Source organism: Chionomys nivalis, chromosome 9, assembly GCF_950005125.1.
Source record: "Chionomys nivalis chromosome 9, mChiNiv1.1, whole genome shotgun sequence".
In the NCBI taxonomy this organism is placed as follows: domain Eukaryota; kingdom Metazoa; phylum Chordata; class Mammalia; order Rodentia; family Cricetidae; genus Chionomys; species Chionomys nivalis.
The window spans coordinates 44,187,068-44,204,609 of record NC_080094.1 but is presented as its reverse complement, the minus strand read 5'-3'; the positions used below and the strand labels follow the sequence as shown (position 1 = coordinate 44,204,609).

Here is a 17,542-nt window from a genome sequence, read left to right as displayed (position 1 = left end):
CTGACCTTGACAATCATTAGAGTCCCACATTCAAGTATAATGATCCCGTTACTTTATTTGCATGTGTGTATGAGAGGGAGGGGTTGCACATGTTTGTTTATATGGGTGCAGGCATAAACATGCCATGGTATGTGTTTAAATACCCTTCAGGTGTTGGTCTCTGCTTGTCCATCTTGTTTAAAACAGGCTGCTGCAGACACTAGGCTAGCAAACTTAACCAGCAAGCTTCTGGAGTCTCCCGTTCCTGCCTCCCAACTTCCGACAGGGGTATGCTGGGATCACACATACTTGTCTGCCCTGTCTGGCTTTTATGTGGGTTTTGGGTATCTAAACACTAGGTCTTGAACCCTAATGCTTCTTTTTTTTTTTCTTTTCCAGACAGGGTTTCTCAGCCAAGGCTGTCCTAGATGTCCCGGAATTTGCTTTATAGATAGTGCTGGCTTGTACTCACAGAGATCTGCCTGCCTCCACCTCTGAGTGCTGCGATTAAAATTGTGCACCACCACCACCCGGTAGTTTCTTTTTAAAGAATACAGCAAACAATATACCATCATGTAATAAAGAATAATCAGAGAGTAGGTGAGATAGCTCAGTGGATAAAGTCTAATGACTTGAGTTCAATCCCTGGAACCCATGTGAAGATAGAAGGAAAGAACTGGCTCCATCAAGTTTGTCCTCTGACATCCACACATGTACTGTGATACATGGGTGACCCCCTCCTCTCTGCACATTACATATATACAAATAAAATAAACGTGTTTTCAAATACATACCCAATACTTATTAAAATAGACATATATAATGAGTTATGAGTCACTTCTTTTCACTGTAAAAAACTTCAAATTCAGGACCAAGTCAACATAATAACTAAAAAGATTCCTTTGGGCCAGAAGCCCTTCCTTGTTACTAGACAGTAAAGTTCATCAAGTACCAGACAGTCTGGCCACTCACCATGTGTTTGGCAAAGCTCCCCGCAGGACCAGTGTTGCGCACCAGGTGCCCCTCAGAAGGGAAGTTAAAGCTTCCCGCGCTCAGGTTGTCTCGTGTAGAGTGGTTACCAAAGAAAACAAACGGCTGTCGATGGGGGCTAGAGCAGTAAGCAAAATGTAATTAGACAAGGTTCCATGACCGGACTTCAGGCTTTTCTGAGTGCTGTGACTATAGGATGGGCACTCTACCTAATGTCCCTGGCGGGCATGGAAGGGATGCCAGATGTCGCTGACTCTTCCTAGAGAGCCCTAGGGATCAGGCACTCAGGATATAACTATACTCCTGCAAAGTTTATGCCTTCCCACTTGACCTCCTTTTTAAGAAACCATTTCCTGGAGTCTGCTATCAAAAATATAATGATGACAACCCCCAATTCTTTATATGATAAAATTTTAACAGAAATACAGCTTTAAAGTCATAGTGGTTGCTCTACCCAGATTCAGTAGACAAGAGAGCAGCTGCCAACTTCTAAGAACCTTTCAGGAGGGCAGAAGGAAAAGGATGTGATGGTGGTCCTCTACTGCACCACCTCCACGCGCCCACTGCCAGTCCTGTCATCTTCCCTCGCCTCTCACTAGACTTCGCCTTCCTGCTCATTCTGCACGTGTTCTAACCAATCCCTCCAGACAGTTTAGTCAGGGAGCTTTCCTAAGAGCCACCAAGGAAATTTCACATGTAGCATTTAGAAAAATCAAATGACCATGACTCATTTTCTCCTGAAACTTTCTTCAAGCTAAGTTACACTTTAAACAGAAATGATTTTGTTTGAAACCCAGGAAGGTGATTTGTTTATTAGACTGAACTGGACTTGGGGAAAAGCAGAGTCTGTCTCCTCTACCCACCAAAGAAAACTCCTGCTGATCATGACAAAGATGCTGAAGGAAATGCTCAGAAACTCTGACCACCCCATCTTTTGCAAGGTGCTGGCTTCTTAGCTTAATCCATCTTAACCCCTCCCCCAAATACTGCTGTTCCTTGTCTGCAATGGGATACTGCTTCATGTTGCTTTCCTGAGCTAGAGGTAGAATAAAATTCCTTTCTTTTAGATTGAAGCAGATTATCTATAATATTTTTAAAGCCATTTTACTAAAAGATTACAGAAAAACAAAGCAAATCAAAAGTTCAAAGCACCAAGACAAATTCATCACAAATAACTTTTTTTTTTTTTTTTTGCTGTAACTATACTCAACTCACACTCTAAACTCACTCCCTCATTCAACACCCCTGTTTTCAACTCCATTTTCTCTATCACCGTTTGCAGTTCCTTCCCAGGGAACATACCTGTTTTCAGTAATATGACTGGAGAGCATCCCATGACTGAAGTAGCTTCTGAATGGCTAAAAAAGAGCCAACATCTGATGTAAGACAACAGCTTTGAAAGTAAGACTTTCCACATGTGTACATGTACATATACACATCAGGAGAATAAGTAGTACGTAACAGAGAGACAGATATGTGTAGCGAGTATAAAAACACAGAAAGATAATGTGGTAGATAAAATCATGAATTTGGGGTATAGCAATGAAACAAAACATAGTGAAGAAAACAGAAACAGGCTGCAAAGAAAAACAAAGCAAAACCATTCAAATGCATAGTGTTTAGTTATAGAAAAGAACCCTGACCAATCAGCATCTATAGTTAAACCACTAATCTTACCTGGTCTCTTCTCTTCTGTTAAAGTCCCTACATTCCAATAGCTTTAAACACAAGTATAGATTCTGGGAAGAAGGAAGCTCTTTTGCAGTCCAGCCCAGACCACCAAAGAAGCAACACGTGACCTGCCCCGCTGTGAATGGTACCGTGACCTGCCCCGCTGTGAATGGTACCGAGCCCTGTGGCTAGCATAGATAAGAACAATAGGCTAATAAGAGGCATGAGCTAATGGGCCTATCAGTTTTATATCTAAAAAAAAAACAAAAAAAACCAAAACACAAGTATAACTGCTAATTCAATCAGTAATCGGGGATTAAAGAACACAGAAGTATAATAATAAACTTTTCCTAGGAAATTAAAGAACTAATTCTTGACTTTGGATGAAGTATTAGGCTAAACTTATCAATCAAAAGTTTACCATACAGGGTCTCATGTCCGAATGGTTCAAAATTTCAAAAAAATTTCAGTGCCTTCCAGTAAACATCTCTTGTATTTTTTCAACCAGTCAATATTTCTTTCTTGCGGAATATAATAAATCACATACAATCTCTAGTAACCATTAACATTTTGGCAAATTTTCTATTACATCCATAGACTATTACTGATTATACTGAAGTTATTGTTTGTTCTAAAAATACTATTACTGAATCTTCTATATCAAGATGATTACTGTAGGTACTACAGAGATGGTTTAAGAGTTAAGAGCATTTGTTACTCTTGCAGAGGACCCCAATTCAATTCCCAGCACCAACACAGTGGCTCACAACCATCTATAACTACAGTTCCAGATGATCTAACACTCTCTTCTGGCCTCTGCAGACACCACATACACATGTGGTACACAGAGACACATGTAGGCAAACACTCACACATATAAACTAACAATAAATAAATCCTTAAAAATAAGATGGAATACAATCAAGGAAATTACCTGACATTGATTTCTGGCCTCTATATGTAGGTGGGCACCATGTGTGCAGAATACACATGGATACAAATATACAGGTATATCATGTATATACACAAATGTATAGTGATAAATTTACATACGTTTTCATGGCAAAAAGGAAAATCATTAATAATTCAACTGCAATAAACATGGAAGAAATACTCAAAATGTATAGTAAGATTTTTTTCTTTTTAATTTTTGAGACAGGGTTTCTCTGTGTAACAGCCCTGGCTGTCCTGGAACTCACTTTGTAGACCAGGCTGGCCTCTAAATCACAGAGATACATACTTGAACATTTTTATACTGATAATATATTGAATATAAAAATGTTCAAGTATGGATCTATTTACTATGACAGTACTGTTCTCAATGGCAAAATATTGAGAACAACCTAAATATGCATATCCTATAAGAGATAAATCTAATATATACTATGAATTATATGAAAAACTTAAGAACCTCCCAAGGAACTGACTTGGCGAGAGTTCCAGGATTGCTGGTTTATAGGTGGTGTGGCACCACACCTGTCAGAAACGACTCTACACTACTCTTTAGTGTAAGACAGAAGAGGATATAAGAATGCATGTTATCTGCTCATCTGCACCAATAGAACAGCACAGACAAGCCCACGACTAACCTGAGCCCCTGGTAATGGAGAGCTGGCGGGAGGAAGTGCCGGAAGCACACAGTGTGGTGCTAGAACTGAACCCAGGAGAGCACTCACGATAGCCCCAGGGGCTCGATTGGTGGTATTCAGAGGTACAGAATTACTAACTAGCACTCAATATAACTGCTGGCTGGGGACACCACTGTGCGGAAAGGTCAATATCCCTCTAATAGAGATGTTGTCACACACAAAAAAAATATATTTTTGGGACATAGGTGATTGAAATCAGGGTTTTGAACACACTATGCATGGAACCTATCTCTGAACTACACTCACAGTTCCAAAAACAACCTTTTTTTTTTTTGGTTTTTTGAGACGGTTTTTCTGTAGCTTCGGAGCCTGTCCTGGAACCAGCTCTTGTAGATCAGGTTGGCCTCAAACTTACAGAGATCCCCCTGCCTCTGACTCTGCCTCCTGAGTGCTGGGATTAAAGGCATGCACCACCACCGCCTGGCTCCAAAACAACTTTTTTATATAAGTAAGGGAGAGGATTTTTGTGACATATCATTTATAGCAATGATAACCAAAACAAACCTAGACAGTGGTGTATCCTGAAAAAAAATTTAATAAGCCAGGCATGGAGGCACATGCCTTTTACCTTAGCATTTGGGAAGGCAGAGGTGGCTGGGTATCTGTAAATTCCAGCCAGGGCCACACAGTGAGGCCCTGTCTCAATAATAAAATAACAACAACAACAATAAACAATAATAAATTAACCAATTTTACTTTCTCTTTATGACTTTCACTTACACACCTCACCCGCCTGAGATTCTGAAAGTTCCAGCAGGAAAGGGATTTCTGTGTCAAAGTTAGCAAAGAAGCTCGCCCACTGATGCTCGAATGCCACCAAGTCCTATGTGAAAACAAAAACAGGAATCATGAGATTATCTGAAATACCAGGCTGTTCTATATGGGGATTATTTATTATTATTTAAAAGAAAATATCCAGAAAAGGGATATCTATGCAGACAAAGTAGGTCAGCAGAAGTAGAAAAGATAGCATCTTCAACAAATGGTGCTGGTCAAACTAGAGAGCTGCATGTAGGAAAATACAAATAGATCCACATTTATCACCTTGTACAAAACTCAACTCCAAATGGATCAAGGACTTTAATGTAAGGCCAGATACCTTGAGTCTGAAAGAAGAGAAAGCAGCCAATAACCTGAATGCACAGGCACAGGAAAGGACTTCCTGAACAGGACCCTGAGAGGCTTTCAGACCAACCCTGACAGCATAGGCACTAAGACCAACTATTAATAAATGGGAACTCATAAAGCTAAAAAGGTTCTTCTGTACACAAAGCACATCATTTGAGCAAAGCAATAGTCTACAGAATGGGAAAAACTTTTACCACCTATGCATCTGACAAGGTTAGTACCTAGATTATACAAAGAACTCAAAAAAATTGAACATCAAAAAACAATTATAAATGAGGTATAGAACTAAACGGATAGTTCTCAAAATATGAAAAAACAAATGGATGAGAAGCACTTAAAGAAGCTGAAAACTGATCATCCACAAGGTCCAGCTATACATCTCTTGGGTGTATACCCAAAAGACTCTATATCTTACTACAGATATACTTGTTCTCCAAGTTCAATGCGGCTCTATTCACGATAGCAAGAATTGAAAACAGCCTAGAAATCCATCAACTGGAAAATAGGTAATGAAGATGTAATAGAATATTATTCAGCTATTAAACATAATTATGTAATTTGTATATAAATGGTTAGAGCTAGAAACATTCATCCTAAGTGAGGTATGAAAGACAAACGTTGCATGCTTTCTCTTATATGTGAATATTAGCTCTTAAGCTTAGATATTTAGAGGTTAGGTATCTTGTGAGCAATCAAGTGGAAGGAGGAGATCTTCCAAAGAAGAACTAGGATATAATGTTATAAAGGGATTAAGGGGAAACTAGAACAGAGAGTTAAGTGGGCAGGGGGATAGGATGGCAGATTAAAGGAAGGGATATGGAGAGGAATAACAAATATTAATGGCCTTTTGAAAAGCAATATGGAAATTTGCTGCTATAGAAGTTTTCTAAAATGTATACATATATAAAAGAAATTTAGTTACTTTAGAATGGAGGAGACAAGGTATCATGTTATATGATACAGTGCTACTGGTACCTTCCACAATCCGGAGGTACACTACTTACTTATGCCACCAAACATGGAGAAGTTGAACAGGTGCTCAACTAGAAGCTTCACCCCTACTGACTACTGTTCATGATGCTAGAAAATACTCTATACATACTGCCAGAGGAATCTCACCTATCTACAAAACCCCGCAACCTAAACCATGACCTACCATCAAGATAGACTGGCACAATATATTATGGGAGTAACCAGCCACTTTAGAAAATAAACCAGACTTAAGGCCCACTCTGAGATGGACTCATATCTGACACTGCTGAATAGTCAAGAACTTGAGACTAAATAGGTCATGGGCTACTAATATTATTCTGCTAAGTGAGTATAGCAAAAAAAAAAAAAAAAAAAGATTCCTAATCATGTATTGCTATACCTATAGACCTGTGCATGACTCAACCCTCACCAGGGAAGTTTCTTGTAGGAGATGGTAACTAACATAGATACCCACAACTGGACAATGTGTGGAACACTCAGTCCTAAATGGAGTGTCTTTACCAAGCCCCTCCCCCAACGGTCAAGGATTTATGTGGAGGAGGAGGGAGAAAGATTGTAAGAGCCAAAGGTAGTAGATGACTCCAAGGCAACATCTTTAGACTAACAGAGCTGATATACATCTGAACTTACAGAAACCATTACAACACACACAAACTTGCACAGGAGCCAGCCAGCCAGAATGCCAGCATGTATAGGGTCCCACCCCATCTACCAATCTATTTGCAATCGACACCTGCTGGGGAAGAGAGAACTAGTGTTCTCCAGTGTAGAGACACCAGTGCACCAACTACACTCAAGGAAGGCCCTACGCTCAGGAGTGGTGGCAAACACAAAGTCGATTCCATGGTTTTTGTGTGCTTTTGCTATTTGATTTTCTTATCTTTCTGTTTGTCTTAATTTTGGATTTTTTGGGGGAGAGAAAGAATATAAAATTGGGGGGTGGGAGGCATTGGAAGGAGGGAAAGAAGATAATCACAATATATAGTGTGAAAACTTCTAAGCCAGTAAATGAAAAATAAGAAGAGCAAATAATAATAATATATCCTATTACTCTTAAGCTAATGATCTATCAACTTTATTGTTCTTGGCTTTAGAGAACAAGTTCTGAATTTATTTATGAATTCCACTTTCTTGTTTCCTAATTCATTAAATTATTTTTAAAAAACTTTTTTATTTTTATATTTATCTATTTGTTTATTTTGGTTTTTTGAGACAGGGTGTCTCTGTAGCTTTGAAGCCTGTCCTGGAACTAGCTTTCGTAGCCCGGGCTGGCCTCGAACTCACATATATTCGCCTGCCTCTGCCTCCTGAGTGCTGGGATTAAAGGCGTGTGTCTGGGTGTAGTTACTGTGGGAGCTAGAGGAGCATCGCCATGTAGGTCCTCTGGAAGAGTATTCAATGCTCTTAACTTCCAAGCCATCTTTACAAGCCATTAATTCCTATTTTTCTTTAAAATTTCGATTTAGTCAGGTGCTGTAGTACATGCCTTTAATCTAAGCACTTGGGAGCAGAGGCAGATGGAGAGATGGATTTCTGCTGAATTCAAGGCCAGCCAGAGGGGGTAGATGACTCCATCTCTTTTTCGAGACACATTCTTAAAAATAAATAAAATTTATTTTGGTGAACACATGCCACAATATACATGTGGAAGTCAGAGGACAAATTTGTGGAGTCAGCCCTCTCCTTCCACCTTAGTGTAACTCTAGGGATTATTACAGGGCATCCGGCTTGCCTGGCCAGTGCTATAACCATCTACTTTCCTTTTCACCAGCTCTCTCTTCCCTAGTATTTCCTTTGATACTTATTTTCATCTGAAAATTTCTAAGTAATGTTCTAACTATATTTAGGTATTAATAAACAGATTTTTATGACTTTGTTTCTTGATACATTGATTTAAGTTTCATCTTTATCAAAAACTGAAAGAAAGTTTTAACTTACCAAGGTTTTTTTTTTTTTTTTTTTTTTTTTTTTGGTTTTGGTTTTTCGAGACAGGGTTTCTCTGTGGCTTTGGAGCCTGTCCTGGAACTAGCTCTGTAGACCAGGCTGGCCTCGAACTCACAGAGATCTGCCTGCCTCTGCCACCTTACCAAGTTGTTTTTAAAAATTATTATTACAGCCGGGCGGTGGTGGCGCACGCCTTTAATCCCAGCACTCGGGAGGCAGAGGCAGGCGGATCTCTGTGAGTTCAAGGCCAGCCTGGTCTACAAGAGCTAGTTCCAGGACAGGAACCAAAAAAAGCTACGGAGAAACCCTGTCTCGAAAAATCCAAAATAAATAAATAAATAATAAAATAAAAATTATTATTACTACTCAGTTCTAGAGTTTACCTGGTAACTATTGTAAAAATCTAATTTTTAAATTCTTTAATATGCCCAATAATAAAATTAGTTACATTACTGTGGAAAATATGCCTGACTGTCTTCCTGGTTCCCAGACATACAGCTTCTAGCACATGAATATCTTTAGTATGCTTACTTTAGTCCTAAGTGCCTTTCTTTCAAGTAACTTGAGTGCTTAAATATATGTTAAATCTCTTAATTTAACTTCAACTCTTCGTCATGAAAAAAAGAAAAAACTGGGGGCTGGAGAGATGGTTCAGTACTCTTTCAGAGGTCCAGAATTCGATTCTCAGAACCCACGTAGAGCTAACTGCCTGAGAAACATTCACCTCAGTAATGCATGTTCAAAATGTTTATTGCTTCACAATATAAAATTCTAGAGTCATACTTATGGAGGGGGTTTATTATAAGTACTGTTTTACTGTTTTCTTTATTTGTTTGTTTGTTTTTGAGACAGGGTTTCTCTGTGTATCCCTGGCTGTCCTGGAACTTATTCTGTAGAACAGGATCGCTCGGAACTCAGATCTGCCTTGTCTCTGTCTCCCAAGTGCTGGGGTTAAAGGGATGTCCCACTAAGCTGGGCAGTGGTGGCGCATACCTTTAATCCTAGCACTCGGAAGACAGAGGTGGGCAGATCTACAAGAGACAGCTTTCAGGACAGGCTGCAAAGCTACAGGGAAAAAAACCCTGCCCCAAACAAACAAACAAACAAACAAACAAACAAACAAACAAACAAACAAACAAGGGATGTGCCACCACATGCTTTACTGTTCCATTCTTTTGGTTTTTGTTTTGGTTTTTGTTGTTGTTGTTTTTAGTTTTTGTAATGAAGAAATCCAAACCAGCCTGAATCTTTTTTTTTTTTTTTTTTTTTTTTGCCATTTTTAATTCGGTTGGTTTATTTTCCATTTGCTTACTCAAATGTATTAAATTCATATTGTTCTGATGATGCATAAATGTAGCCTGCTCTTGGCAACACCATACTGAGTCCAATCAGATCCTGTCCAACAGAAAGGCACGCTCAGGGCAGACAACCCCAACTCTGGTGTCATGGGGCTCTGAAGTGAAAATCCTCAATGAAGCCTATTAGCGTTGCCTGGATATTCTTTTTTTTTTTTTTTTTTTTTTTTTTTACTTATTTATTTATTTTTATTCTTTTTTAATTAAAATTTCCACCTGCTCCCCATTTCCCATTTCCCTCCCCTCCTCCCAAATATTGCCCTCCCCCCACTTCCCTTCCCCTATCCCCACTCCTCTTCTCCTCCCCCCACTCCATTCCCCCTCCCTCTCGATACTGAAGAGCAGTCCAAATTCCCTGCCCTGCGGGAAGACCAAGGTCCTTCTATCTACGTCCAGAAAGGTGAGCGTCCAAACAGGCTAAGCTCCCACAAAGCCAGTTCATGTATTAGGATCGAAACCTAGTGCCATTGTCCTTGGCTTCTCATCAGTCTTCATTGACCGCCATGAATCTTACTTTTTAAAAAAATCTGTTTATGGCTGCCAAAGCATTTTTTGTTTGTGTTTGACAAGGAGGGGAAGGGGCGATGTATCAGTACTGAACATTCGGGGGGAAGGTTCTCTGGGTTATGAGATGGCCTGAAATTCACTGAGACCAGGCTGGCCTCAAACACACAGATGTTCACCTGTCTTGCCTCCAAGTGCCAGGATTAGAAGCAAGTGTTGTCATGCCTGGCTATCTTTTTCAATATACAGGCAAGAAGGGGAGAGACAGATTCTAATTTCTCTGTGTAGTCTCCAAGAAGATCAGTCTTAGATACTCTTTTTTTTTTTAATTTACTGCTCATTAAAAATAACAGTAAACACAATTTACTCTACCTATTCTAAATGGTTAGCACAGAGCATGTGACAGATCTCAACAGATTCTGTAAACTATGACCATTTACTTATCTTATAGATTAAAAGACAATTTTGTGGGATTGGTTCTCTTCTCTGGATTTATGGGACCAAATACAGGCTAAGGCTTGGCAACAAGTGCTCCTACCGGCTGAGTTATCTCACTGACCCCATAACAAGATTTTGTTTGTTTTTGCTTATTTCTTTTAAGACAGGATCTCACTGTGTTGTGTAGTCCTGGCTAGTCTGAAACTCTATGTAGATGGGGTTAGTCTTGAACTCACAGAGCTCCACCATCCTGTGCTTCCAGACTGCTGGCAGAGTGCCACCACTGCCCGGTCAGATGAAAACTTAAAGACTGAGGAGTTGATTGGCATTACAGTCTAGGGTTGGACACATTTTTGTAAACAAGATAGCTGTAGAACACAGACACGCCCAGTTTAAGCACTGTCTAGAACAGTTTTTGTGCTACAATGATATTGCTGAGCAGCTGCCAGGACCTAGGCAGGATGTTACAACATTACTATCTAGCCACTTCTTTTCAAACTTAGATCTCTTTAAGCATCTTAACTTTTCATGCTACAAAAGACAACTTCACTGTTTCACTAAAGCCTATTACAACCAGCCCTCTCTCTGAATAACAAACCATAAAAATCTTTAGGTGAAACTAGCTGCCTCACCAGGCAAAAGGCCTAGACTTTCTTCAGAATGGAAGAGGAAGCCTCATTCTCCAGGTTTTCTACCTTGAGGAGTTCGGCACAATCTAGAAAGAGGCACTCTGCTCTTTGATTAAAGCAAACTAAGATATACCTTTGGTATTTAATAATTGACATGGCTAGGATAACTTAATTATGTTAAGTGCACTTGGGCTCCTTACTTCTGAAAGCATGTTCTCCAGAGACATAGGATCCGTCCTGCTGTAGACATTCCATAGACTCACACTCACATCCTGCAACTGCAACAAAGAGCAAAACATTGACATAATTAAGTCAAATCACAGGGCAGCCAATTCTCATCTTCTGATCTTCAAAAATTACTACTTTTGTATAAATGGTGTTACTAGACTAATAACTAAATTATTTATATTATTGGTGACATTGTATTATTTATCAATTATTAATTCTTGTTAACTGTATTTACTATTATTAAACCAAGGCTTTATTAACACCAATAGAATAAACCAAAACCTTATTTATTAGAACCTATACAAATTAATAAATGTTTTCTCATTCAAAGAAATTATTTTCAGAATCTTCAGTTTATATCTGATTACATTCAATGATGGTACATACAAACTTATACATATATATATATATATATACATTGTTTTTTCTTTGTAATTTTAATTAAAGTAATACATGCTTGTGAGTTAAAAAAATCAAACAGTACAAAAGGCTTATAATAAAACATTTGACTCCTACTTTAACCTTCTGGAAAGCCCATTAATCTCAATCAGAAACAAGTACTTAGAGTTTTTGTCTTTTTTGTTATTTATGTTTATACTTTGACATATATTCCTTTCACTATTTATCAATTTAGAAGTTAAGTATTAACTTATGCAAAGATGCAGGTCTCTATCATCTCACCCCACACTTTTTCTCTATACACACACACTCTAATATCACTTTTTTGGCTACATCATTAGCTGTTTATAGCACCATACGAATATCATTATACATACCATCATACATATTACCATAATATTAGGTAAAGTATACTTCTACCCTCATTGCCTCATCAGTTATACTAACTTCTCCGATTTTTTTTTCACTAGCATAATCTTTGTTTGCTTTGTTGTTGTTGTTGTTTGAAATAGGGTTTCTCTGTAGCTTTGGAGCCTGTCCTGGAACTCACTTTGTAGACCACGCTGTTCTTAAACTCACAGAGATCCGTCTGCTTCTGCCTCCTGAGTACTGGGATTAAAGGCATGTGCTGCCACCACCTAGCTGTTAGGTGTTTTTTTGTTTGTTTGTTTTTTGTTTTTGAGACAGAGTCTCACTCCATGAGTTCTGGCTGGCCTAGAGCTTGTGTTGTAGCCCGGCTGGTATGACCTCATAGGTCTACCTGTCTCTACCATCTGAGTGCTGGGATTAGCAACTCAACCCTAAACTCGTTACTCCAGGATCACCCCCACTTCCACAGTCTACTACCGCCATCTCCTTGCCCAGGCAGATGCTCCTGCGCAGTACAACATCTCTAGACTCTAGGAAGCCTGTTCCTCTTGCACTTTTCCTCTCAAGGCCAAATGCTTTGTGCATTCTAGACAAGCATTCTCCTGACTTAATTACAACTTCAGCCTTAAATTCTTTTTCTTAAGTATTATTAAACTTTCAATTGAAGATCTTACGTTTGTTCGTATTTATTTTTATTTAGTATTTGCTGATAATATCCTTTCTTTAGGGAGCTTGTCACTGTAAATTTAACATTGCCAGGTCACAGTTTCAGCATCTTTTTTTTTTTTTTTTTTTTTTTTGGATTTTTCGAGACAAGGTTTCTCTGTCAGTTTCAGCATCTTAACAGTAAGAAGGAAGCTAGAGCCAAGGAAGAACTTTTTTCCTGTTGCTTCAAGGAAGGAAAAGTTCTCTACAACCATGATTTAATTCTTGTTAACCATGCAGACAGAAAAGGTTACAGATACATAGTAAAGACAGATCCAGACTGAAAAAGTCTCTAAACGTGTCACAGTATACTTGAAAATATATGTGGGTATGTTGGAGAAAGGAGAAAGAATATACACAGTTTTCGATCTGAAATAGTTTCAAAATAATGTCCTTAAAAGTAGAGTAATAAGAAAATAATAAGCTATGTAAAGATGGAATATACACAGAGTCTGGATACTGTATGTTATTGTGTTGTCTTTGAATTTTTTGGTTGCTAAGAAAGACATTGAATTATGAAAATTGATTAATTAAACCAATCTATATATTTTATAAATATCTTGACTTCAAAATTTAAGTCAAAAGGTAAGTTACTTTGGGGGAGAGATTGTTTTTATTTCCATAGGAAATGAGAGGCTATGGATTCATTCTGGGTTAAAGAAAATCAGGTCTGATGGAGGAAGACCCCCTGAAATCCTAACTACAGACATAAAAAGATAAACCTAAAGGAACTATAAGACACGTGATGTATATTTCACCTGGTCAAACACATAACAAAAAATCATCTTTGGCTGACTTGTGTACAATACACAGTTTATACTTATATTAATAGATAAGTATGTTACCTTCAAAAGTTTATATATTTTCAGAGGAAAGGGACCAGACACCAATAAAAACTGATGGCCCAGTTGGTACAGCATCCAGAACTGCTTTTAGGCAGCTCACTGAGATGATCTAGCCTCACAGAAGTCTACAGCCAAGACTTAACAATTATCCCAAATTTTCTCAGAGTCCAAAGATTACCAGTGCCCCCAAACAATAGGAAGTAGTCTAAAGAACTACATTCACATTCTCAAAAAAATGGACTATGAATGTCTGTCTTTGTTTAGAGGGAGGTTGGTTACAAATTATTATTGATTATGGTAAAAAAAAAAAAAAAACCAAAGGAGTTAGATTCAGAGATCTTTTTCTAAAAGAAGAAAGGGGGATATGATATAGAAACAATAAAAGGGTGGATTATCAAATCTACTTTTTTAAAAAAATATTTATTTATTATGTATACAACATTTTGCCTTCATGTATGTTGACACACCAGAAGAGGGAGCTAGATCTCATTACAGATGGTTGTGACCAACCATGTGGTTGCTGGGAATTAAACTCACTACCTGTGGAAGAACAGCCAGTCCTCTTAAGCACTGAGCCATCTCTCCAGCTCCTCAAATCTACTTTTAAACTAAAAAAAGCAACTCCTAGTCTTAAATATTTTACATTGATAAGGATTTTGGCTTACTGTTACAAATTTAAAGTTAATTGTGTTATACTGTATGTATATTTATATTCTTGTTTAAGGTATTGTTTTTATGCAGCTAATTTAAAAATGCAATGCATAATTAAGAAATACAGATTAATAGTCATCTATAATAGTGAAACTTATAGTCAGGTATGTTTTCAAGGATATTTCAAAGACATATTTAGATAGATGAGTCTTCAAACACTTCAAAGATGTACAGAATATGGCATTTTATATGCTTAATAACTTAAGGCTTTTCATGATACTGAGACACATCTGCTCTTGGAAGCACCAATCTACTTCAGAGAAGAAGACAGGCATTAAAGAAACTCCATAAAGAGTTTGTGTTCTTTATGGTAAAAGCTAGTCATGTGGGCCAAGAACCTACCCTTGCCTCAACTGCTGACAGCTGCAGTCCAAACTAAACCAGCAGGACACAAAAAAGGCAACTGTCAAACTTTGCCAAGACAAGGTAGGACAATTCTTCAGAGTTCCATCTTTTACAGGAAAGTCTGTTAGATATGCTAGGTCTGTAGGCCAGAGTTGGATGCCCTAACACTACAGAGAAACTCGGGGTGACTGTCCAGGCAAGGTGTCCCTGTCTTTAGGCAACATTTCATTCTTCTGGGGTCTTTGACAAAGAAGACTAGAGGTTCATAGTTATAATTTTTCTTAAATATACGGTAAAAGATAAATTAGATGTGAAACTTTAGACTCATCAAGATAGGATAGATAGTTGAGTATTTTCTCTAATTTGTCAAATACAAATGAATTGGATTTTGTAACTGTAATTCTTAACTGTTTTTGTTGTATATAATCTTATTATCATAAAGTTAAAACCTTCTTACGCAGGGCGGTGGTGGCGCACGCCTTTAATCCCAGCACTCGGGAGGCAGAAGCAGGTGGATCTCTGTGAGTTCGAGGCCAGCCTGGTCTATAAGAGCTAGTTCTAGGACAGGCTCCAAAGCCAGAGAGAAACTGCCGCCCCACAAAAAAAGTTAAACCTTCTTTTTTAAGTAGACAAAAGGGGAAATGCTGTGGAATAATCATTCTATACACTGTGAATATGTTTTACTTTCACTGGTTAATAAAAAGCTGACAGGCAGGTAGCTGGGCAGGAAGTTAGGTGGGAAAGCCAAACTGAGAGTGATGAAAAGGAGGGCAGAGACAGGGGTCACCAGTCAGACATGGAGGGAATAGGAGATGAACGTGCCATGCTAATAAAGGTACTGTCATGTGGTAGAGCATAAATAAGAAATATGTATCATCTTATATAAGAGCTAGTTAGTAATAAGCCTGCCTGAGTTATCAGCTGAGCATTTACAATTAATATCTGCCTCTGTATGGTAATTGGAAGTGGCTCCTGAGACATTCCGCCTACAAGATTTGTAGTCTTATATATCTGCCATTTCCTTCACATGGCCCATCCCACCCCTAAAGGCAAGATCCCATAATAAAGATCTATATTAACCCTTCAAAGGTTTCAGAGGGAAGGAGGATTTTCCCTTGTGAATATGACTTCACAGTATGAAACATTTAAGGCAAGAGCCATAAAGCCTGTCTCACTTGGACTGTATCAATGGTGTGCCACTTTTTAATGTCCCTCCCGACACAGCATAGGTTAGGAGCACAGGCTCTAAAGCCAGATCATCTGGGCCTGGACCGAGCCCTGTCACTACTCACTAGCTCTGTATCTTTGGGAAAATTTATTTAATCCCTCTGTTAGAGAGACACAGAACAGTACCTACCACAGAGAGTCACTGTTCAAATTAAATCACTTTATATATATATCTTTAATCCCAGCCCTCGTGAGGCAAGGGCAGGCAAACAGATCTCTTGAGTTCAAGGCTAGCCTGGTTTACAAAGTCAGTTCTAGGACAGTCAGGGCTACACACAGAGAAACCCTCTCTTGAACCCTTCCCCCCCCAAAAAAAAACCCAGAAAAGATAAAACAAAAATAACCATTATTGTAAAATGGCTTCCTTTCTTTCTACTGTGGCCTGATTCCCTCCAAGTTCCTTTTGAATTTGTGGACATTTCAAGGGCAACTCCCAAAGCCTTATTTGCACACTATAACTATAAAGTTCACAGACCGCCTTAGAGAGCGTGGTGTCCTGCTAGGCAAGTCTTCCCGCACTTCCTCAGGATGTTAGACCTTTGACTTGCTTCTACATGTACTATTTCAACAAGATGTCCCCATTTCTAGCATGACAATGCTTCTCCTCCCTGGTTTTCTGTTGGGTGATGTCACATCAGTTGGGGTCTCCTGGAGTCAAACAGATGCTTTCTGTCACCAGGCCATCCCCACTAACCTGTACTATGAATGAGTGTCATTTTCTAGACTCACTCTATCCCATTAATCTATCTCAACAGATATTTATTGGTCATTTCCAATATGCAAAAAATACAGAAATAAAAACACTGTGCTGGTGTGGAAAGTTCTTCTGTATATGTGCTGCTTTTAGTGGTTAATGAAAGAAGCTCCTTCAGCCTATAGCAGAGCAGAACATAGCCAGGCTGGAAGAGATATATACAGAGAGAGTAGGCAGAGTTAGAGAGACACCATGTAGCTGCCTAAGGAGACAGATGTGTCCTGGAACCTTGCCGGTAAACCATGAGCTTTGTGGTAAAATATAAAATAACAGAAATGGGTTAATTAAGATGTAAGAGCTAGCCAGAAATATGCTTAAGCTATTGGTTTAATATACTTAATTATAGTATTGCAAATAATATAGTTTCTATGTGAACACTGTGCAAAGACCATCTCTTTCAAAGCCAGGCATGGTGATACCCTAATCCCAGCATCTGGAAGGCAGGGACAGGCAGATCTCTTATTGGTTCCCGTAAGATCTTCTTATTTTAAAACTTCATGTTCACTTTGTGACAATAACCAAACATACTAGTTTTCATACATACCTCATATTTCATGGTAAAAAACCCATCTCCTCCAATGCCTTCAAGTGCAAAGGCCTGTACAATTGGCCACTTCTCTACCACAAACATATCAAATATCTGCAAGTGACCTAGAAGAATCACATACACCAACACATA

At 38.6% G+C, this 17,542-nt stretch overlaps 1 protein-coding gene across 3 annotated transcripts in view; it reads right to left on the bottom strand.

Moving 5' to 3' along the window:
* Positions 1 to 17,542, bottom strand: part of Dnaaf9 (dynein axonemal assembly factor 9) — a 141,484-nt gene that overhangs the window by 98,533 nt on the left and 25,409 nt on the right. For all 3 annotated transcript variants that reach the window (XM_057780317.1, XM_057780318.1, XM_057780319.1), the window contains 5 exons: positions 17,408 to 17,514; positions 11,481 to 11,558; positions 5,014 to 5,112; positions 2,272 to 2,327; positions 952 to 1,087 (listed from right to left, as the gene is read on the bottom strand). In XM_057780317.1, the coding sequence (XP_057636300.1) occupies positions 952 to 1,087; positions 2,272 to 2,327; positions 5,014 to 5,112; positions 11,481 to 11,558; positions 17,408 to 17,514 (476 nt within the window). The remainder of the gene's footprint in view (positions 1 to 951; positions 1,088 to 2,271; positions 2,328 to 5,013; positions 5,113 to 11,480; positions 11,559 to 17,407; positions 17,515 to 17,542) is intronic.